The sequence below is a fragment of the Eublepharis macularius genome, chromosome 18 (genome assembly GCF_028583425.1).
Source record: "Eublepharis macularius isolate TG4126 chromosome 18, MPM_Emac_v1.0, whole genome shotgun sequence".
In the NCBI taxonomy this organism is placed as follows: domain Eukaryota; kingdom Metazoa; phylum Chordata; class Lepidosauria; order Squamata; family Eublepharidae; genus Eublepharis; species Eublepharis macularius.
Genome location: NC_072807.1, coordinates 24,104,452 through 24,127,892, shown reverse-complemented (window position 1 = coordinate 24,127,892; position 23,441 = coordinate 24,104,452). Strand labels below are relative to the sequence as shown.

Sequence of the window (23,441 nt, the reverse complement as noted above, 5' to 3'; positions counted from 1 at the left end):
CGTGTTATTAAAACCAAGCATTCAAATAACTTGTTCCACACATTAGAAACGTAGTTTTTGCTTTCTTTGTTGTTTGAAAAGAAACAAAAATTAGTTTAAAGCAGGCCACTCACAAAACATCCTATTGTAAGAGGTGCTGCTGCAGCTGAATTCAAGTTGGCATGAAAATGAGCCTTGTGATGACGGCATCACCCTGGAGGACAGGAGAAACGTGTTGCATAAATTGTGCTCTTTTTAGAATGGGTACAGACCTGGTTGTTGTCCGGCTCGTTTTCAGCATCCTGTCCCTCCAGGGCATTCTCTAAGGTAGACACGTTGATGCGGAAGTCTCTCGAGGTGCTCAGTTTCATGTACTGCATCAGGTTGACCTGTGGTAGCCAAAGGGATGGTCAGTGTCTGTAATGCATGCTAAAAAGACTACACACACAAACAGAATGTTACCTTTGACTTTTTGGAGAGATGGATCAGGAAATTCTCATACTGCTCTATGGCGAAAATCAAGTTTGGAATTGGTTTCGTCTCCCGCAGCACTTTGGCCTGTGGGGAGAAAAGTGGTCAGAGCTGATGGCTGTTGGACACTTCTACAAAGGTAAAAATCAAAGGCTCTTTGGAGCTACTTTCACCTTAAGAACAGCAAGCTAAGCGTCTTCTTCAGTAAAAAATTATTTACATATGCCAGAGACCTTACAGGTATTCATTATAAGATACCCTCTGCTGGTTGGATGGGGGCAGGGAGGGGGAGAAAAGAGGCTTTCATCAGAAATGTTTCTCTTTGCATTTCCCCTGCCGTAGTAGAGGAAATGGTTCTAGACCAGTATGTTCTCTAATAACTGTGTTTTCTATGCAAACACCCATCTGAGTCTGAAATGGTAGAGCACAGACAGAGGTTTAATTTTCCTACAAACTAGGGCAGGATAAAATACATAGCAGTTTTCTTCATGCCAGTGCTCTGCAACCTTGGGGCATCTTAAGTAAGTGGATTCTTATGTTATTTATGAGTTCTGTACTCACTTAAACCACTGAAACACAGAACTGACACCAAACAGTCTTAACGGCTGGCTATGCAAATCGTTAAGAGGGTGAAGAGTAGTTGCTGTGTTCCTGTTGTTTCTGACTATCCCACAGGGTCCCTGCTTCTGTTGGCATTACACACAGAGCGGTGGGTGTGAGGAACACAGGCTCTGGAGGCACAGCCACAACCTGTTTTTCTGAGGATCAGTTCATCAAGGGGCCGAGGGAATCCCTGCTTGCATCCTGTAAGATAGTCCAAAACAGGGAGAAGGCAGTCGCACTCACCATAACTACAGACACCTCTGCTGTCATCCTGTCCTTTTTCTTCTTTTTCTTTTCTTCTACAATTGAGGTTTCACTCTGGAAGGTAGGCAGGAGACAACAAGAATGGAGAGAAATGGTCAGTGCTCGGGGAAAAGGAGAAGCCGGAGTGGGGAGATCACCCCAGCATGCCACATGAGGATCTGGGAGACCCAGGTTTGAATCCCTGCACTGCTGTAGACACTCACTGGGTGGACCTTGGGCCAGGCCTACTCCCTCAGCCTAGCCTATCTCACAGGTAGTCGTGAGGACAAAATAGAAGAGGGAAGAATGATGTTGTAAGGTGTATTAGGTTGCATGTAATTGCAACTTTCTGCAAAGTATAAACACAACCGGAAGCTGTGCTTGCAATACTTACAGTCAAAAGCAAGGATTGGATTCAACCAGTTTTTCTGCTAGTGAAAAAGGCTATGTTGGGGCTCAAGCAACCTATGCAGCCCAAAGCTATTTCGGGTGGGGGATGTAATAAGGAAGAAAACTGGGTGAGGTTGAGTGGGAAAGTTGGTTAGATCAACCTTGGGTGAGATGCTGAAAGATCGACAATCGGATCTGGTATTCATGTTCTTTAGGTAAATAGCAGCTGCACAGAGCCCCCCTGCAGGTGCAAAATTTTTACTTTCATATTGCAAAGTATTTTTATTATTTTTAAAGATATTCATACCCTCCTTTTCTCCTTCTCCCTTTCGCCTCACAACAACCCTGTGAGGTATGTTAGGCTGAGAGTGAGTGACTGGCCCAACGCCACAGAAAGCTTCCCTAGTTGTGCAGGGATTTGACCCTGGATCTCACCACACATGTAAAACAAATCACCAAAGAAAACCCTGGCCTATACTTTGGATCCAAGCTTGGCACAAGTGCAGCATATGGCCATCCACCCAAGAGGTTCAAAAGCAAATGTCATTTGTTTGGTCTGACTTAACAGGAAATGAGAGGCTCAGCCTTACCTGTACGTAAGTGATGAAAGCGTAACACGGGGGGGTCAAATGGGAACCTGAAAGCCTAACCTGAGGAAGGGGGGGAAAAGTTACTCCAACCATTTCTTTCCTTCCACCATCATGTAATAATAAAAAATATTCAGTGAGCCCCTGTTCACATGAGGGGCTATACAAGACTGCTCACACTCACCAGCTTTTCCAGCCGCCCTGGAATTCCTCCACTCGCGCTGCGGCACGCTTGCAGATACTAGGGTAGCAAGACAAGAGAGAGCACACGAGTCAGAGTAGCCTGTGCCACAGATGCCCTCCTCATGTAACCCCCAGTGTCTTAAGACCAGCAGAAGAGGCCCTACTCCTGATACCGCACTGCCATCTAATGTGATCCCAGACCAGCTTGGCTGTGGTGCCTCCCTGTGGCATAGGGCATATTGGTTTGGTGTGCTTTCACTCCCAGTCATTCGGTGGTTGATTGTGTTATTGCTGGAAGAGGTTTTTAATTCTTGGTAAGCCGTTCCAAGAACCTCATGAGCTACATTACAGCATTTACGGTTCAAGTGTAAATATATGCAGCCTTGCCTGGAACTAAGCTGCCCAGCGCCAGTTTGTGGGCCAGTTTGGGCCGAGGGGAAAGTAGAGGATGAGATCTCCGCACTCCACCCTCCTTTGCCCAGGCTGAGAGCACTCACATATTTGATAAGGGAAGTGAGAGTTGTGTACATCTTGCTGACGCTCCTGAGCAAGGCATCCACGCAGCTCCCTGCAGGCAAAGCCGTTTGTACCAGCTCGTGGTAAGAGGTCAGCAAAGTTCCTAGCTGAAGAATGACTGCCTTTTCCAGGGGATGGGCTGCATTGGCTGCTTGAGAAGCATCTTCTTTACCAAAAAGAGAGAGGACAAACTTGGAATAACCTCTTGGAATAACCCCCTCCCATACTCAAACACAGGAGAGAAAAAAGGAGATGTGCCAACAAAGGACAGCCTGAATAAAACAGGTCCTAATTTCAGCACCTCCCAGAGTCGAAGGGCAGGGCCTAAGCTAGCCTACTTAGCCTCCCACTTGCTCAGGAGATCTGCCTTCTCCTCAAGGGACACAGGTGCAAGCTTCCTGCTAAAATCAAGGGGGGGGGGTGGCGGCTGCACAGCAGCAGAGAGCATGAACTGCAAGACAGAAAGACCTATGCAAGACTCTGGGTCAGTGCAAGGCAGGTAGCTGCAGGAAGTGGAAGCCAGGAGAAACCATTACAAAGCAATGGTTTACAAAGTAAAGCAAGGACTCCTTGCGGCCCCATTGAACAGAGAGAGAGCAAGAGAGAGCACACTCTTCATCCAACCAACAATGGCCATTAATACGCCATCTCAGAGCTAGGGAAGCTGGTTCCACCATGCTAGAAGCCAGGTCAGCCTGTCATAGGTTCCTTAATGGTTCAACTGTTCCTCTTTCCCCACATTTACCTGCTGCCTCAGACCCCAAATGGCTTTTCATCTTATTGATCAACCAATCCACCTCTTCGAGGACCTTCTCTGCTTGGCCCAGAACGAGCAACTAAGACAGAAAAGAGAAGGGCAGAGGATGCTTTTGGGAACAGTTCAGAGGAACCCTCTTGGAGTGACAGCCTTTGCACAACCCAACTCACACAAGCTGTAGGAGCTGCTGTCTTGGTGTTCACAACTGCAAAGTGGGATTGGTGCTCTACTTCAAGATCCTGTGAGGATAGAGAGAAAGAGAGACCGACTTATATGGGAGCAGGAGGTTTTCCTGGTGCACACAGTGGAGGAATCCACAGCACAGAGGCTGAGCTGAGTCTGAAAGGTCATGCTACGCCCCCCCCCCTCACCTGGTCTATGTCCCCAAGCTGAGCATGGATATCCTGGGCAAGCTCACGCAATATGCTAACAGGGCTCTTGATGAGAGTATGCAGATGGAAGAGAAGGGTGAGCAGCCCTCTGCAGCAAGGGGCATCTTCTGTTGGGAGAGGAAGCAATCAGAAAATTTTGAAAACTTATGGAGGACAGCTCAACAGAGCCCAACCCATGGCCAGGCAAGCCTCTAATGGGTCTAATACAGATAATATGCTGCCTGCCCCACAAACGATGGTTAGCCCTGCAGAATCATGTATTCCTGCTCTCTCATGCAAATCCCTCTCCCCTCTTTTCTTGTTTTGGAGGCAATTCTCCTCAGTAAGAATCCATTCCAGTTCTTCTGATGACAACAGGTAACCCAAACCACTGTTTCCAAGCTCTGATGCAAATATGGTTTGACACTATGGATCGCCAAATTATAACGGTAAATACCAACTAGCTGGCTTTGAAAAGAAAGAGGAGGGGAATATCTACCAAGAGCTAGTGTGGTATAATAGATAGAGTGTCAGACTAGGATTGAGGAAACCCAAGTTCAAATCTCCACTCAGCCATGGAAACTCACTGGGTAACCTTGGGTCAGTCCAGTCATCTTCTCTCAACTTACCCTACCTCACAGGATTGCTGTGAAGATGGGAGGTGCCGGGGTGGGGGGGTGGGGGGGAATGATGTTCTAAGCTGCTTTGAGTCCTCATGGGGAGGGGAACAGAATATAAATAAATGCAAATGCGCATCAAAACATTTAGGGCCTCCACTACTCTTCAGCCCTTTCCTCCACCAATTTCAACAACCCACAGACTAGATTTCTTTGGGTGTCCCCAAAAGGCAGGAGAATCGAGTCCAAATCTTACCCAGGCTGGTTTCCTTGCAGATCTTGACTGTCCAAGATAACAACTGCACATACTGTATCAAAGACAGAGAGAGATTTAATCAGTCACAAAAATGTTATTGGTTGTTGTAAGCTGCCTTGAGGGTAAGCTTTCAAAATTTGGTTTGAAAGGCCAGAATTAGATGGCCCTTCATTAAAAGCTAAAAAAGAGAACTCAGTTGACAGGTAAGACCATGGGCTTGTTACACGTGGTGGCTGGCTGAAACAGATCCGTGGCAGAATAGCAAAATTCTTCTGTTGCAGCCGATCATGGGGACCAGCTGCCAAGCTGAGGCTGTGACACTGGACGCCACAGAGTGCTTGCAAAGCACAGACCAGTTCTGGCAGCTCACTTCAAATGGGTATACGCACAAACATTTCACCCCAAAGCATAGTCATAATGCACACTTAAAATGATTAACAAACATTGTCTTCTCAAAGAATCTTGGAAATTGGCAGGTTTGTGAATGGGGGAGGGATCTCTAAGAAAGAACACCACATCAAACTACAATTCCCAGGATTCTTCTGGAGGGATGCTGTCAGTTAAAGTGGTAGAAAATTCAAAACAATGCTATAGCGCCTGTAGGACTCATGAGATTCCATAAGCAACAAACATCCAGGAAAGGCACTTTCAGTTCAGAGAATAGTTATGAACAGAGGGGGTTGTATCCAGACTAACAGTGCAATCCTAAGCAGAGTTACTCCAGTCAAAGCCCATTGAAATCAGTGGGCTTAGACTCGAGTAACTCTGCTTAGGATTGCACTGTAAATTTCCCAATGGTAGAATGGAACTTTCCTGCCTCCCTCTTCCCACTGCAGTCTGCTGAGTTTCATGAAATGCTCTTGGGGGACCCTGAGGGGGTCTGCAGCAGGAATGGGAAAGTGACAAGAAACTGACAATTTTAAGTCTGGATCCTACCTGGGATATCCGGTTGGCACAGATGGCCTTTTCAGAAAAAGCCTTGCCATATTCATAATCATTACAGAAACAGCTGGATGCTTGCTAAACAGAATACTGGAACTGGCTCTCTGTTCCACATTGCCATTTAAGCGTGCCGATGCTTCTGTGATCCTTTAGAATCAAACAACCACTTCTGAAGCCACTTGTTTAGCAAACTCTATTTTTTAAAAATTCAGGCTCGGTGGCTTTCAGACTCTTCCCTAGAATAGTGGGGCTTCTTAGAAGCTTTATCCGAGTTCCTCCAACAGGAAGATAAATCACGGCCAATAAACTTCTCTGAAAGGCAGCCACCTCACCAGTAACTATCACAGCTCCAACACTAAACCGGATGAGTCCAAGAGAATCTGCCGATAGTCCACATGAACTTTGTATATTCCCTAAAACGTGCCCCAGAATCATCTGCAGAGCCCATGAGCAACATCGCAGGAGGACAGGTACTACCTTGATAAACAAGGTGATGTCAAAAAAGAGTTTCTGAAAGGTGAAAGACAGTTTTATGCAATTCCCCTGCCCATAAAAAGGGTGCAGAAAGGGAGAGAGGGAACACACAACTCTCAATATAAAAAATGTAATCAGGAATCAAGATTCTTCAGTGGACATATATAAGCTGTATTGAGGTCCAACCAACACAGATTTCTGACAGTTTCACCTGTTTGTCTGGCCAAGGCAAGAGAGTGTCAAGAGCCCACCGAACTCAATGCCAGGGTAGTTTGAAGAGGATGATTCTGTCTAAATTTTCACAGGGAGTGGCTTTTAACTGATCTTGTAAAAAAATCATCCTGTTATAAAGTTCTATTGAATAAAAACAATTCTATACCGTTTCATGGTGAACCCACAACTATATTTACTTATTACAACAAGAGTTCTCCCTTGGTTTGGTTACTGCCCTTGCACTGTGTCTGCATTTATAAAAAATATTTTATTAGCATTTTCATGTTTGCATATTGTTTTCAATGTTGGTAAGATGCCCTGGATTTTAAGAAAGCAAGTGTATAAAATGCCGAAGTAAATGCGAGCATATCATCAGGATGCTAACTTCAGGGCCCTCTCTGCCCCCCGCACAATTGTTAGCAGCTGCCACCCATACCTGTGGGGAGGAGGGCTCCAGGAGCTTGGAAAGGGAGGTAAGAACAGAGATCAGCAAAAGAGCTTCCTTGCTATTGAAGTCGTCCTCAGCGTGGCTGATCTGATTCACAAGTGACCTCTGGCAGGGAGAAAAGAAGGATGGACATTAGTAGACGCAAGCCAGCTGGAGACACGATCAGAGAAGGATAAACCACGCATTTCTTGGCCTGAGTAGACCGGGGAATGGAGAACTACGTAACGTGGATGTTCCAGAATTCCAATGCTGTTTTTGAAAATGCTCTGTTAACCGTTCGTTAAATTGCAACTGTTTAAATTTAATTTTGAACTGCTTCCCCCTTTCCCTAGTGAGCAAAAGACACTCTGGAAAGGTCAGCACATCCATTCTTCCATTTGCCCTATTCATGTATTCCTTTGTTTCTAGTCCGCCTTTCTCAAAGAGACTCCAAAATGCAAAGATAGCCGTAAATATACTAAGAACTATTTACAAACTTTCAACCAACATTAAAAGCCACACTATCCGCTTCATAAAGAGGCACTTGCTGTTTGGCAGCAAGACAGCTTTTCCCTTGCTCACCTGAAACTGTCGGATCAGGAACGCTGCCTTTTCGGTAACATTAACATCCACTGCCTCTTCTTCTCCATCTTCGTTGGTTTGATCTGCCAGGGAGAATGAAAGGACAGCACCAGAGAGGATTCACTATATAGTGAACAAAAGGCACACTCATACCTATACTTGCTGCCTTGAGCCTCAAGGATAGGTGGAATATAAATGTTTTAATAAACAAACTTTGAAAAGTAATGGACACCTTTTAGGCTGTGCTAGGGCTTTGGGAGTGTCACGTAGAGCCAGCTTTGCAGTATGAGGCTCTCAGGCATATTTATTTTATATCCTGGTGTTCAACTATAGTGCCTTACACAACACTTAAGAACACACACAAGCTATTCCTTCCGCCTCCCCTCCCCATTCCCCATTTTACTAAGTGAATGTTTTAACCTCTTGTCCCAGCCCAAAGGACCACTCTCTTCCCTGCTTGGCTCTCACAACAAGGAGCTAGGTCCTGCCCTGGCTCTGGTGGTTGGACTGGCAGAGGCTTATTATTAGTATTTACCACCAACAGTCACTCACTTGCAGGCTTTTCCTGCCTCTTGCTAGGAAAATGATACCTAACACCATAAAATGCTTCTCTGGAACATCCAGCAGTGAATGATCTGAGGCTGGCCCTCTGCTTGGGTGGGGTTCTGAGAACAAGCCCTCTGGCCACCCTCTCAGTTCCCTGGGAGACACTCCAGAAGAAAAACGGGCACAAAAGCCTTACCCAAGGCCTGCAGAAATTGGGGGAGTTTGGGCTGGTACCGATGTTGCACCGTGTTGAAGATCCGCAGCAATCCCTCTAAGCACAGCAACGAGATGTTCTTGCCTTTCTCCTTCTTCCCTGATTCCTCAGCAGCAGTTGGGATTGAGGTATATCTCCAGAGTAGGACTCTATATGAGGGGAGAGAGGGAAGGAGATGGGGCTGGGCGCTCCAGTACACTCGATGGCCCAGAGCGAAGACTCGGAACCAGCATGGCCCTCTGAACAAACCACACATCCAGCACTCATGAACTGGGCTCACACTTTCTCTCTCTGCGCGCATGTGAATAGGTGGTAGAGGAGCTACGATTCAAGCCTCTTGCAAGTTGCGCTCTCGTGCATTCGTTCTGCTTAACGCATCTAAAGTAGGGCAGCAGAAGCAGAGCATGGCCACTCACATGGGTCTTGCCAAAGCTGTTCTTTCTGCCTGCCTGGGGACTGCACAGCTTCAGGACAGCTAGCATGGTGTCACCTCTGTTGAGGCCAATGTAAAGTGTAATCCTAACTCTAGCCTCCATTGAGGCGCCACGAGTTCTGTGGGCCCGGTCCCAACGTGCCCTCGTCCTGCTCCCCTTCACCTCCTCGCTTCGTGCCCCTACAGCAGGCCTGCACAACTTGATCCCTATCCAGCTGAACGCAGACCCCTGGTCATGTCTTGTGACCCGCTTGGAGGAAGCACAGCTTCCTGGTTTGCAGTTTCTGGCCTCCTGCACTCTCCACGTAGGCAGCAGGAGGCACAGCAAGTCCCGTGCGTGGCTCATGAGCTGCGCTCTGCTTAGCATAAAAAGCCAGGTGCCTTGTGGCACCCCAGACTCTGGCGAATACATCGACGCTTGCCTTGACAACGCTGCACGGCCCTCTGCTGGTTTTGCTGCAGAGGACTAACACGGCCAGCCCTCTGAACTTGAGTCGGTCAGTCGTGAAGCCTGCAGGGCTGTCCCGCGGCAGGAGCCCTTCCCTGCCACGCGGACTTCCTCGGCCACGAGTGGCACAACCTGAATTCCTTAGCCTGGCAGGCGAACCAGTTTGTTGCACAAACCACAATTCCATCACGATATCAGAGTGCAGCCGTATTTCGGAAGCATGCTCTGCCACAGAGATCTTCAGCTCACAGGACAGGACCCGTAGGTGGGTCACACCCTGCTAGAGAACTGCCTTGGGGGGGTGTTGCCTTTTCGGAAGGGCCTGCTTAGGCACCTGTGTAGACAGCAAGGGTAATACGTCTCCTGTCTACGGATGCCAATCTTCAGGAGGGACCCGGAGATCTCCCAGAATTACAACTGATCTCTAGCCAGCAGAAATCGGTTCCCCAGAAGAAAATGGCTGCTTTGAAGGATGGAATCTACAGCACTACCCACTGAGCTCCCTCCCCTCCTTAAACTCTCACACTCTCCAAGACCTGCCCTCTAAATCTCCAGGAATTTCCCACCCCGGAGTTGGCAACCATACTCCTTCCTCTCTCCTGGCCCCCATGCTGAAAGTTGCAGCAGAGGAAAGGAATGCTTCACGACCCAGACTCTCCCTGGTTGCCCACAGTCCTGGCCTTGCACTCGTGAAGTCCCAATGCCAGCTCTCCCTCTTCCCGTCACATGACAGTGAGGCCACAGGGCTTGCGGTTCTCTGGGTCTGACGCTACCGTTTCTGGGTGGGCTTAGGGTCCGGAAAGGTTCGAAATCACTGCTTTACCCACACCAGACTGAAAACCCCGAGACAGCGCAGGGCCACTTACCGAGTGATTTTGCAAAGGTTCTGGAACGTTTTCTCTTGGTTCTGCCCATCGGGCCCGTCCGTCTGCCCCGTCTCCTCCAGCTGCTGCACCTTCTGCAATGCCACGCTGACAGCAAAGCGCATGAACTCGTTGCTGGCACGCAGGACAGCCAAGCTCTCCTCATGGTTCTGGGAACAGTCCCTGAGAAGTCAAAAGGAAATAAATGCTCGTCCTTTCTGGGTGTGAGGTATAAGATGACGGAAAGACAGACACACACAAACTCTTGCCAATTGTAGGAGATCTGTTGGAGAAGTTACCTGAACAGCAGTGAGGAAAGTCCCAGGATGCAAAAAGGAGTCTTGTCCATACTGGTCCCCAGTTATCAGAACAAACATTTCCACGCCGCACCAGATTCAGATTTGCATCCTCAGTTGTGGTCCGCTTTCCCAGTCAAAGTAGGGAATGTTGGGAGCAAGCCAAGGAGAAATCCTTACCTGAAGAGACTTGTCAGCAAGGTGGAGACAAAGCCCATGGAAAGGAAGCTTCGGGCTATTTTATTTGCTGACGGGGACTTGCTCTTTCCGCCTTTCTCTTTCAGGATGTCACAAAGACTGGAGTAGCACTTGAACAGCCCCAGAACATCTTCAGACGTGCTCTTGCTGCCACAACACAATTACCGAATAAAAGAAAAATTCCATAACCACAAGATGGGAGATTGGAATGTGACAATTTTTCAAAGGCTACAGTTTTCCTATCCAAGGGTTGTTAGTAGTGGAATGTAATGCCCAGATGTGCATTCAAGAGAGCCAGTGTGTTGTATTGGCTAAAGTGTTGTGCTCGCTTCGGCAGCACGTATACTAAAATACTAAAATTGGTATTGGCTAAAGTGTTGTACTAGGGTCTGAAATCCCCATTCTGCCATAAAGCTACCTCGATGACATTTAGCTAGTCAGAGGCCAACCTACCGCACAGGGCTGTTGTGAGGATAAAATGCAAAAGGGAGAAGCACACATGCTGCCCTGAGGACGACATTAAAAAATATATATAGTTGATAGATCCATGTCAATCTATCCCTCTTCTCTCCACTGTCAGCTTGAGTCCCCCCAATTGGGTCACCCTTTGTCACCCATCACTCATCTTGAAACAGCCGTAATATTCTCTTGCACAGAATTAGTGGCATAAATTCTGCAGGCGGCTTCTGCTCATGAACGATGTTAGTTGTTTTTGTTTCTCTAAATTATTAATGTAGCTTTGAGCCCCCAGTGGGGTGAAAAACAAGGCAACCCCCCCCCCTAAATAAATAAATTCTAAAAATCAAACATGGAAAGAAGGGAAAAAACCCACAGCTTTTCCACCATAAAACTACAAGTACTCCACACTTTTTCATTCCGTACCTGAAGTTCCCTGTGCTAAAATTGTACTCGATCAAGACTTCACAGACCCCCATCACCAAAATAGCATAGATATTGTTCTTCACACCCACTCCAGTAGACTGAGAAAAATCTGCTGACTTATCCTGAGCAACAACAACAACAACAACAACGAAATTAATATCTCCTCCCCCAAGTGCCCCACAAGAGGGTGGCTCCATCGCCTTCCCTATTCCCACGTGCCAAGGTTGCTGTCCAGTCGCAACCAACCTATGGTGACCCAGCAAGAGGCTTTCGAGGCAATCGAGTAGCAGAGGGGGGGGGGGGGTTGCCATTGCCTTCCTCTGCAGAGTGTGCCTTGGTGGTGATGAGCTATACCAGACCACCTTCCCTCCTCACGCGTAAATTACCAGTTCAAAATCTTCCAGTTCACTCTTGATCATTCGACGTGTGATAGACGCCAACATCTCGCCCAGCTCTTGCTGGAACCCGGCCTCTTCCTCCTCCTCCTCCTCGTCCTCCTCTTCAACCCGACGGCGCAGGGCTAAAGTGTTCTTATACCAGGTCAGGCAGTGGTGGATGCAGCAGAGGAGGTGAGCCTGAGGGAAGCGAGACGTGGCCGTCATGTGGACTGTTCAGGTGTCCTCTGACTCACCAGAATTGTCCAATTCTGCCCTTATACTGCAGGTAGAAGGTGAAGGAGCAAGAGGATCAACTATGATCCAGTTTCTGCCTAGAAATCTGCTAAAGATAGCTCAGCAAGTCAGAAGCGACCTGATGGCACATAACCTACACACTCCTCAGTGTAGTGGGTTATGTGCCATCAGGTCGCTTCTGACTTGCTGCGACCCTCTGAATGAACAACCTCCCAAACGTCCTATCACTGACAGCCTTACTCAGGTCTTGCAAACTGGAGGCTGTGGCTTCCTTTATTGAGTCAATTCATCTCATTTTGGATCTCCCTCTTTTCCTACTGCCTTCCACATGTCCTAGCGTTATTGTCTTTTCCAGTGAGTCAAAAAACATATACAGAGGACGACAAGTGAGTAATCTTTTCATTTGAAATAATCTGAGAAAAGGAATGACCTTTGGTTTTCACATGGTTTGGAGGAGGAAGCAGCTTTTATGATGCATGCCGGAAGGAGAAGTAACTACAGATGAGCTTTCCTGAAACACAGCTTGCCTTTCAAATCCAATCTTCCACCAAAACGTGGAACTGCAAGAGTCTTGGATATGTACCAAGGCACACGGACTCAGGGGCGAGGCTTGGCCAATTCCTGCATGTAATATGTGTGTGGACCCTAGAACATGCCCCAGAACACTGGGCAAAGACAGGGAAGGCAGACACATGCAGGGGTTCCTTGGCACACAAGTCATAGTAGAAAAGGCTTTTTTGAAGATATGCACCAGACAAAAAAATCCATAGTTTTATAGGTTACTTGAGAACCAGGGGTCTCAGTAACATTATCAGAAGAAGCAAAAAAAATATTAAGATGACAATTACTGCAAAGGGTCAAAAGGATTAATATGTCATCATCATACATGGATGATGAGCTGATGAGATAAAAAGGGGTTGGTTTGCCTAGAAATATGCTGGCATTTTCCTTTTATCTTTCTATCAACAAACATAAGAGACTAATCCCGGCTGCCCCTATACGATTTTTAGTTTCTACAAGAATTTTAGCTAAATTATTTATAAATATATTTTACTCCAGGGTTTTATTGTACCACTTATTTGTACAGATATTTTAAATTCTACTAACTTGTATCTTGTTGTGATGGACTGCCTAACTTGTACTGAAATGAACTGTACTATGGGGTTAGGATAATAACATTCGATTTATATACTGCCCTTCAGGACAACTTAACACCCACTCAGAGCGGGTTACAAAGTATGCCATTATTATCCCCACAACAAAACACCCTGTGAGGTGGGTGGAGCTGAGAGAGCTCCGAGAAGCTGTGACTGACCCCAGGTCACCCAGCTGGCTCCAAGTGGAGGACCGGGGAATCAAACCCAGCTCTGCAGATTAGAGTCCTGCGTTCTTAACCACTACACCAAACTGGCTCTTATGGCCCATGGCTACAACAATAAACATTTTGCTTGCTACAGGGGAAAAAAAGAGAGAGTAGTCTAAGGTGTGCGGTTCAACCCCAAAATAAACCCAGAGGCCAGGAGAGTGGAAAATATGCTTAGAACTGGTGCAAAGAGTGAGCAACTAAGAAGCCCTTTTTGCAGCAGCCTCCGCAGTATGGGGACAATAACATTGGCCTACTCTGCAGGATTACCCCTTTTATAGTCCTTACAACGAATGTGTGCAAGTTCCTCTGAATGCTTGAAGTGCTACATACAGCCACAACCTGCTGTTGCATCACTCATCCACGACTCTTACCAGAGGTTCTTGCAGGAAGATTTGGTCTCGCTGAGCCAAGATGCAGCCCTCTAGTTTTAATGGGGGCAACAGGTCCGGTTCAGGTTCATAATACTGTTTTATCTGCCACAGGGAATAGACAGTTAGGATTTCATAACAGGAAACTATTAACCCATTTTACTGCCAGGCGATAGAGAAGGAAATGAAATTATTTATTTACTTCCTTTATATTCCATTTTTCTCCCCAATGGGGCCCCCAAAGTGGCTCATAACATTCTCCACTCCTCCATTTGATCATCACAACAGCCCTGTGAAGTAGGTAAGGCTAAGAAGGTGTGACTGTGCCAAGGTCACCCGGCGAGTCTCCACTGCAAACTAAAAGAGCAACGCATTTGTTCATGCGGTAAATCAGTAGAGGACCTTCTTCGCTGTGTTCTGTCTTGTCCTTTGTATACGGAACCCAGAAAGAAATTCCTGACCAAGGCCCTAAGTAACATACACTCCTTCTCTGACTCCGATAAATTAGTCTACATGTTATCTGACGTAGATGCCTCTGTATCCTACAAAGTGGCACTTTTTGCCTTGGCTGCTAGAAAAGACAAGAGCAAGTGTGGTTTCTAAGAAAACATCTCATCAGTCTGAGCAATAAATCCAGGTCTAGTTTGTGTTTTGAATAATTATAATGCTGTCTGATATTTTAGAATTCTTTTTAAATTTTATGGTTATAATTTGTATATATGTTCTGTTTTGTAAAGGCCAATGGCCATATGCAATAAATTTACCTACCTACCTACCATTGCAAACTGGAGTTTGAACCTGTGTCTCCCAGAATGTAGTGTGACACACTAACCACTATGCGTCCGCAGCTAATTTGAACTGAGAATGAAAGATCCATCCCTTGTTTAGGGGGCTGCATTACTGGACACGGCTTTAGTCACCCCCTCTTCCATCTGGTTTTCCTTTTTATTTCAGCTCTCTCTTGCCACTAAAACCTACTTTGGACTGCAAAGTGCTTTGAGGCAGAGGCCAGACCGAAGGCTGCGCACTTTCAAATACTGAATTACAACTAAACTAGCAGCAGAGGCATCAGTAATTAAAAAGAGACAGCTGAGGTTCGAAGCAGCTGTATGTCTTTTTCTCGCCACCTGCCTGTAAACAACATCTCCCTCTATTCCAGAGGGGAATGCGTGTTTGTTACTTTTGCTACCGCCGACACAGAGTTCTGTGACATCTTAAAAACTAGCAAATATATAGCAGTGCAAAAGTTAATGCAGCGCCGTATGTATTAGTCTTTCCGGATACTGGTGTCTGAGCCTAATATAGCATCTCTTACCTGAGAGAGCAGTGTCTCCAGGACAGAACTGCTCAGCTGGGAATTCCTACGCAGGACATCGTAAAAACCCTGACAGAATAGAGAAGTACAAAATCAGCATTTTAAAAACAAATTAATCAACTGCTGCTTCAGATAATTTATTTTTCTCTCTGCACTCAGTCCACAGGAGTCAGACACGCCCCTCTCCTGGGCAACCAGTCCCCCTACATCAAACTAGAGACGTGATGTGGAAGGCCCACGGGATGAATTTTCCACATTTCTAGCATGATCAATGCTGCGTTTGTGCACAACTCAGAGAACTGGGAAAATCTAATCAGGGCCACAGGGAAGAAGGATGAGGGTTTAATCTTCCCTGTGGCAACTTAAATTACTTTCCCTATTTGATCTCTTGGGGGAAATGGGTACCATATTGGTCCAAGTGTGTTTTTCTCCAAAGAGAAACAGCCTCAGTGTGGAGGGAGCATTTAAAGGTGCGAAGCACCACAGGGGAAAGGGTGTTCCTTGCCCCCTTCCCTCCGGTTCAACCCCACCTCCCCCAGCACTCTAGCCCTGCTTAGACTCACCTCCCCCAACTCTGACCTATTTAAAATAGCGGGAGATCCTAATCACAGATCACACCAACACAAAGAGAGGTGGGGACTAAGAACAGAGCTGCACAACATAACAAACAAAACACTGACCCATAAAACCAAGTTAGTCCATCTCGCAGCTCGCACCACCAGGAGACACAGCAAAGACAGGTATGTCTGTGTAACAGCGATCACACGGAAGGACAGAGGAGGAATCCTCACCTCGTACAGCATGAGCCTGACATCCGCCTGCTGACTTAAGCATCGCCTCAGGCTGCCTAGGATTTCGAGGCAGAAGGCCTCATTAGCCGCTGAGTTATACCGGGCGTGAACATCCACCTGCACCTGCACAGCAACACCGGGGGTCAAGCACGTTTGCTCTCGCTTGCCCTAACTAAAAAAAGAAGACCTAGACATGCCTGCCTCGGAAGCAAACCTAACGTGAAGGCAGCAAACCTTCCTTTTAAGTGAGCACCCACCCATTATATCATTATGTATTTGCAGAATTGTTTTCTCACTCCCTCTCGCAGCTTTTTCCACCACTTGCCTCTGGAGCCACAGAGCGCACAGAAGTGGTGACCTCCTCCAATTCTTTGTCCCCCAGCACCTAGCATTCAGAGATGAGTCGCCTATATACATGGAGGTCACATTGAGCCTATAGCCATTGGCACCCTCCACGAATCTCCCTCATCTTTTTTAACAGCCAGCTAAAATGGTGGCCCTCCGCACTTCATGTGGTAGCAGCAAGTCCCACAAACGGACTGCACATATCTGTGAGGATGCTTTACGCTGAATCAGACCCTTCAGCCATCAACGTTATTATTGTGAATTCAGACGGGCAGCGGCTCTCCGGGGTCTCAGGCAGAGGTCTTTCCCGTCACCTCCTACCAGATCCTACCAACTGGAGACAGTGGGAATTCAACATGGCAAGCAGCTGTTCTGCCACTGAGCCAGGGCCCCTCTGTGTCTATTTCTTATGCTTCTGTGTACATATATCAGTGCAGCAAGTAAAACAGGCACTGATAGGAACTTCCGGAAGAGGTGGGCACAGGCACCTACCTGACTTGCCCCGATGGCTTGGCTGCAGCTGGAGGAAGTCAGGCTGCCCAGGATCTTGAAATTCTTCAACAGTAGCAAAAACCCAGCGACTGCCGACTTACGAGCATCCAACTGCCTGTGATGGGGGAAGGTGGAGGAGAATTCAAGATATCACCCTCGAAACTCCTGTTGGGAAACCTGGAACACACGCTCCTCTGCTGCATTCTGAAGCAACAATAAATGCAGCCATACTCATTTAAGTTGCCCTTGAAACTTGGGAGTGAAGCCCAGGCAGGAAAATTAAAAAAGCTGCTTGGGGGCGGGGGGGGGGGGCGGGATCAGGGTGGACAGAAAATAATTTGAACCAAGATTAAGTATTTTTAAATTATTTATTCTAAAATTCAAGTTCTATTAGATTCTTCATTCAGTATGGAAGGTTAGAAATAATTTAAGACTAGCAACCAAAGCAGACAAATGGAGTTATTTTCCATGTCATGAAGAAATGCCATCTTATCCTAGCCCTGCAAAACTCTAGGCACTTGGTTTTCAGCTAAGTGGCCATGCTTAGCATGCTCGCACGGGCAGAAGGACAGCTGGACAGAAAGCCATTTACTCCACAGCTGCTCCTCTCGCCTCTACGCGTACATAATTCTGTAGGGCAAAAGTACCAGGGCAGCAAAGGTTTGGGACCGAGTGCAAAAAAGGGTAACCCGAGGGCTCAGTTAAGCTGGAAGTCAATTTTTTTGCACATTGTATGCACACTGGTTCAGGAAGCAGGGAAATGTCAAAATGGGGAATGGTGGCTAGAGTGCTGGACCAGATCTGGGAGACCCAGGTTTGAATCCCCCACTCTGCCATGGAAGCTTGCTGGGTGTCCTTGGGCTGAGCCACACACTCCCAGCTTCGCCTACCTCAGAGGGTTGCTGTGAGGTTAAAATGGAGGAAAGGTGAACGACGCAGGCAGCTTCGGCTCCCCAGTGAGGAGAAAGGCAGGGTATAAATGAAGTTAAGAAAATATATAATCAGGAGTTCTTTTCCAAGAAAAGGAAGCTATGCCCATGTCAATCTTCGAAGGGCTGAGAGACTGCAAATGTGTTAAAAGATTTTTTTTTTTACTGTAGAGTCAAAAAAGAAAGAGAAGAGGGGAAAAAAAACCCTCAACTGAGCAACAGAAGCCAGTGTGGCACAGTTGTTTAAGTATCAGACTAGGATCTGAGAGACTTGGGTTCGAATCCCTACTCTGACACGAAGCTTGGACCAGCCACTTGTTCTCCGCCTAACCTACTTTATGGGATTATTTCGAAGATAAAAGTGGGGCAGGGAGAACCACATACAGTTCCCCTGAGCTAATCGGATGACGGGTGAGATAAAAAAAACATGTTAGATACACGTTAGTTTTGAAAACGTTAATTCTTTAAAAGGCAACTCACCCCGAAAACATTGATTTGCGAAGAACAAGGATCAGGGAGTCCCTCATGGACATGCTTATTTTGAGCAGGGGCTGGAACAAAAAAGGACGCAGCAGGCGGTCAGGCTCAACACAGAATTGTTTTAAAGGAGGAACAATACCAGGAAACTCGGAAAGAGAAGGGTAAGGGGAAGCTATCTTTTAAGCATGGCCGACGGTCGGATCAGTAATCGTCCAGCTGCGTTCTGTGAAAGAACTGCTACCGTACCATCAGAGAACCACTGAATTAATGAAAAAAATTCTTGTTAGCCCAGAACACACCCAACAAGGAGGCTGTCTGCTGCATCTCTGCGTGATTTACTGCCCTGACCTCCCTTCCTCTCCCCACTGAGATGTACATGCCCCCCCCCACCAGAAGCTGCAATGCTTTACCTGCACAGCCTTCAGAAGGCCCTGCACTGTTGCAAGAGGGAGGAAAGACAGCTGATCGAAGGCTTCTGTGACTTTAGAGGAAGAATTCTGAAGGACGAGGGGAGCGTACGATATAATGCCAGACAGCAAATCTGAAAGAAGAAAATAACAAGCGGAGCTGTGGCCTCCAAGGAGGGTAAGAACAAACGATCCAAACGGCAGGCACCTTTGGCAGGAAGAGAGGAAAGTGGACAGGCAACAGACTTCTCCTGTTGGGACATGCAGAGGCTAGGGAGACTGCAGGCCAGAGAATGTATCTGACCCACCGGGACGCGAGTGCTCTGTGAGACTCGGGAAGAGAGCACCAGTGGGCTGGAATACGAACACGAAACTGTCATCCCTCTGAAGTGGAGAAGAAAACTAAGGAAGTTTCACACTGTTCGTGGATTGCCCAATGGACCGTTTCACCCTTACCTATGAAGTGGCTGATGGGGGAACCAGCATTTGTGATGACTCTGTTGAGCAGCTGCTCCAGGATCTCATTCCTGATTGGTTCATGGACCTGGAAATGGGTAAGACAGTTAAGAGAGAGAGCGCGAGCAATTTGGTCCCTCCCGCCCGCCCGCCTATTTCTACTAGATTTGCAGAACATTTACAAGCCCATAAAATGTTTAACTGAAACAGATTTCCTATAGAGGACCCTCCTGTGGGTCACTGGAGTTATCCACAATAGCCGCAGCATCTTTCGCCACTCCAGGCCTTTCGGAGTGCTGTACTAATCCTGTTCTCAGGCTGCAGTGAACGCACATATAAAACGTCTATAGTGTACACTTAATTTTTCCCCCTTTGTATGTGCATTGAGCGATTTCATGCCACATTCAGTATGCCACATGTACAGCAGAACGTGTGATTCAAACCCCACATTCATCCATAACCCGGTCCCCAGCTTCATTTGTAAAGTTGGCTTTTCCTTTTAAAAGGATGTACACACGTGCAGGATGTTATCTGTGTTCACTTGAACATGTGAAGGACAGGGCTTCTGCCTGGGGGTGGCTTGCTGGGCTTCCCAGGGATTTAGCGAGCTCAGACCAATTCCTGGAGACGCCCCTCCTTCCTGGCTGTTTTGCTGCTCGTCTTTTTCATCTATTGGGAAATTCTTCTTCAAGGTATTTTTTTTTTCAGTTTAGGATTTTGCTTTTAGCCATTCAACTTTCATTATCTCAGAAAACAGGGTGGAAGTACGCTATTCCTATTAGAAGGGAGGCATTCTCTGGGAACATTCTGGTCTTGCCCTTGGAGCGAGTGGGAGGAACAACCTGCTCACAGACACCCTCCTGCACTGATGCATGTTTTTTAAACATAAGGCTATGGGCCAAACATACAGGACAGCTGAGAGGCTAAATCTACTCTGTAAAGTGTTTTGGAAAACAAAATATTAATATAACCCCAAGTATGTGCGATGAGAAAATTTAATAAAGTCCTCTTGAGAGCCCGTTGTAGCTTTGGTATGATTTACTACTCTAGACTTGCCTCCTCTTAATCCCCCACCCTGGATAGGGGTAACTCTGACAGTCTTTCTGCTTTCAATCACTCGTGACCCAGACCCAACAGCCCTCACAGGAAGCTGCTTGACGGATCTCTGCAGGCCACCACAGTTCTAACCTGGAAGTATGCCCAGAACAAGGGACTCCTGCAGAAACTTTTAAATGGTGGGCAGTTCTCACCCTTAGAGACTGAAGGGTGGCTCCAACTTAAATTCAGGGGGAAAAATGCCCTGGCTATCAGCAGTTTGGGAAACGGGGCACTACAGCTTATCAACAACAACACAAGGCTGTAACAATGCTTTCTCCAGCTCTTCCTTACCTTGAAGGCTTCCAACAGGATATTGGCTCCCAGGTTGCATGCCTGCTGGGCTGGGGTCTTGGAAAGGCCATTGACCATTTCCGTGGATTTGCCTCCTAAAATTTTCTTTGGCCCATAGGAGTCCAACAGGATGAAGCCAAGATCCACCAGGCCTTGAGTAACATGGTCCCAACCAAACACACTGGAGGGAGATGTTTAAAAAAAAAAGAAACAGGAGGAGGAGAGCAGCATAATAAAATCCGGCAAGGGTTCCGCTGTCATGCAATTCTTCCCCTCCTTAGGCATGGACCGAGCAGTAGAAACATAAAAACTGCTAGACCAGGCCGAAGGTTCCTTTTCACGCAGCGCCCCATTTCCTGAATTGGCCTTCCGGAGAAACCCACAAAAAGGCACCAGTCCCTTCCTGCTCCCCCCCACCGCCCACAACACGTTCTGCAATACGGCTCCTTGCTTCACAAGTGTACTTCACCTATCCGCGGCCTGATTTATACATGCAGCACAAACGCAGTGGCTTAATGGAGAGTATCATTTCAGACCTGGAGGGTGTCACGTTTTTTATGCGACCCTATAGAAAAACACCCTGCAAATTAAAATGCTTATGGGAGAAAGGTTTCAGGTAGTGGCTTGAATGCTTTGCTCATTTTCCACGTAAAGGAAATTACCAGCCTATGGGAAACGGAAAAAATATACTCCCTCACCCAGAGCCTGAAGTGGCACAAGCCATTCCATCGCCTCCTTGTCACTGGCCTTTCTTCCGCGGCGTGGGCAGAGCGGATCTTCAATGGCTGGCAGGCTGCAGCAACTCACCTGTTTGCCACGACTTCTAAAACTGTGGCTGATATGCTGTTGCGCAGAGGAGCCAAATCCTGCAGGAACTTGGAGCCCTGGATGAACTGCAGGTCCTTGAAGCACTTCATAATTGACGTTTTCAAGAAGTCAAAGACCTTCAGCAAAACAAAAAAAAAATTAAATAGCAACTCAGCAGAAGGCTGTCTTTATTTCCACAACTGAGACTCCAAGAAGGAAGAACAAGCATGCTGTAAACATGCCTTAACATGAGTGACTTGGATATTGTCAGCGCATACAATTGTTCTGTATCTTAGTGATGCAGTTAAGAGCTGGGAAAGAGGGCGTACCTGCTCTTGAAATCGGTGTATTCTGGCCACTGACAGCAGAAGGGTCACGCTGAAGGGACAGAGGGCTTTGCCAGGATCTCCTTGCTGCTCAGACTAGGAAACACCAAGCACAGCCAGAATGTTAAGAGATTTTCAAACGTATAAAAAGTGGCTTGCATACTAAATAACAGTGCATTTATTTTTTAAATAGCTGTCATGTTAAATGAAACTGAAGTTTCACATTTAATTTTAAACTACTTGTGGAGGATTAATTCAGAACAAGGGACCTGAACTTTCTTCTAAGCTTAGCTACCATGTCACAAAAAGTTTGTTTCAATATTGAAGTCATTGCATGCACACACCCCAGTGACCTAGGCACAAGCCAAAAAGCTGCATCAGATTTGTCAATCAGGCTTAGCCATGACTGAAGTAGGGTGAAAAAAAAAGGGGTGAAGCATACTTCTTTAAAAAATATATATTTTAGCCAGAGTTCTGTTCTTAAAAGAAAAATCAGAAGCCCCATTAAGTTGGAGGAAGTGCCGTTAAGAGCCACTTAAGTTGGAAGAAGGCTTCTAGCATAGCTCAGTGGAGTAACAGGAAACAGGCCAGTCTCTCAGACGCCCTTGCAGATCTGGCCCGTGCATTTTGAGCATCAGCTCCATCTCAACTGGTTCTTTCATTTAACATACCTTTAAGTATTTTAGCAGCTCCTTGCCCAAATCTGGGTCCAGATTAACGGCCAGCCCAATATGCAGAATGACTGTGCCTTCCACATGGCGGAGTTGATCTAAGGGCACTGTAGCTTCTTCAAGGTCCAGGGACCTGGAAGAGTTGTTGATAAAAAAACAAACCAGGTTGCAACGAAGATTCAGTAAGGACCTCTGCACATAAATGGACATGTCTGCAAGAAGTCTCAAAGAGGCCACTGGGAAGGTGACTCAATTGAGAAGCAAGTCTCACAGCAATATTCAAAACCAAAAGGGTGATACATTTAATTACAACCAACTCAAACATCATAAGCCAGTATGCAAGCTTTTGAGTTCTGCAGAACTCTTCGTCAGGATGAATAAAGAGGTGTGTGGGGATGATCTTTCAGACCATCAACTTAAAAGTCTTAAAGCATTCTGGAAGGGGAAGAATTCTGGAGGACTCAAAAGCTTGCACATTGTTTTGCATTATTTGGTTGGTCTGAATGAAAAGTACTATATGGCCCAAGTACCTACACTTTCACTACCCCAGCAGATACAGGACATAAGGAATTACTCACTCTGAATCTTTCTGCTCTTCTTTCTGCTTCTGATCCACCTGGTTGAAAAAGCTGATGATTCCTTCCAAAATGTTTTTCTTGCTACCCTGTAAATTTGGAAGAAAATAAAGTAACAGATGTCATTTTATAACATTACAGTACAGTAATATAATGTGCCATCAACAGCAGCAACAAACATAGTGCTCAATGCACAGAGAGAATCTCAGCAATCTTTGGAACAGGCTGGAAAGCTGGGCTGATATTCATTCCCACCCGCACTGCAAGGAGGACACTGAGGCAGACAGAGTGGCTTGTTAAGGCAAGTTCAGGGCAGAAGGTGGTCTTTAGCTGATGGTTTCCTGGTTCACAGTTTAGCCACTGTGCTACTCTCAGTCTCCCAGCCCATTTCTCTTTTAATATCAAGAATACAGCCTGGCTCCTTGAAAGCTGCAAGAGCCCAACGCATACACACCATTTTAAGAAATATCAGAAAAGCCCCACTGGATCAGGCCAGTCCACCTAGACCAGCATCCTTTCTCACACAGTGGCTGGCCCGTTACTCTGGAGGGCCAACAACAGGGCACAGAGGCTGAGGTCTTCCCCAAGCAGTGCCGCTCTG

The 23,441-nt window shown here is 46.8% G+C and overlaps 1 protein-coding gene across 3 annotated transcripts in view; it reads right to left on the bottom strand.

The window, feature by feature from the left end:
• Positions 1–23,441, bottom strand: part of FANCI (FA complementation group I) — a 32,028-nt gene that overhangs the window by 598 nt on the left and 7,989 nt on the right. Inside the window, exons 9-37 of one of the 3 annotated variants that reach the window (XM_055002374.1) lie at positions 22,844–22,929; positions 22,266–22,398; positions 21,598–21,690; positions 21,269–21,405; positions 20,462–20,642; positions 19,073–19,160; positions 18,620–18,750; positions 18,210–18,280; positions 16,801–16,915; positions 15,964–16,086; positions 15,173–15,241; positions 13,861–13,962; positions 11,878–12,066; positions 11,492–11,613; positions 10,592–10,756; positions 10,119–10,298; positions 8,354–8,520; positions 7,612–7,694; positions 7,039–7,155; positions 4,974–5,025; positions 4,101–4,228; positions 3,900–3,968; positions 3,718–3,808; positions 2,954–3,138; positions 2,458–2,514; positions 2,277–2,336; positions 1,297–1,371; positions 442–537; positions 252–368 (exon numbers count right to left, since the gene is read on the bottom strand). In XM_055002374.1, coding sequence (XP_054858349.1) covers positions 252–368; positions 442–537; positions 1,297–1,371; positions 2,277–2,336; positions 2,458–2,514; positions 2,954–3,138; positions 3,718–3,808; positions 3,900–3,968; positions 4,101–4,228; positions 4,974–5,025; positions 7,039–7,155; positions 7,612–7,694; positions 8,354–8,520; positions 10,119–10,298; positions 10,592–10,756; positions 11,492–11,613; positions 11,878–12,066; positions 13,861–13,962; positions 15,173–15,241; positions 15,964–16,086; positions 16,801–16,915; positions 18,210–18,280; positions 18,620–18,750; positions 19,073–19,160; positions 20,462–20,642; positions 21,269–21,405; positions 21,598–21,690; positions 22,266–22,398; positions 22,844–22,929 — 3,282 coding nt within the window. Of the gene's footprint in view, positions 1–251; positions 369–441; positions 538–1,296; positions 1,372–2,276; positions 2,337–2,457; positions 2,515–2,953; positions 3,139–3,717; positions 3,809–3,899; positions 3,969–4,100; positions 4,229–4,973; positions 5,026–7,038; positions 7,156–7,611; positions 7,695–8,353; positions 8,521–10,118; positions 10,299–10,591; positions 10,757–11,491; positions 11,614–11,877; positions 12,067–13,860; positions 13,963–15,172; positions 15,242–15,963; positions 16,087–16,800; positions 16,916–18,209; positions 18,281–18,619; positions 18,751–19,072; positions 19,161–20,461; positions 20,643–21,268; positions 21,406–21,597; positions 21,691–22,265; positions 22,399–22,843; positions 22,930–23,441 lie in introns of those variants that run through there. The other 2 variants (XM_055002373.1, XR_008598497.1) reach the window with 2 other exon arrangements.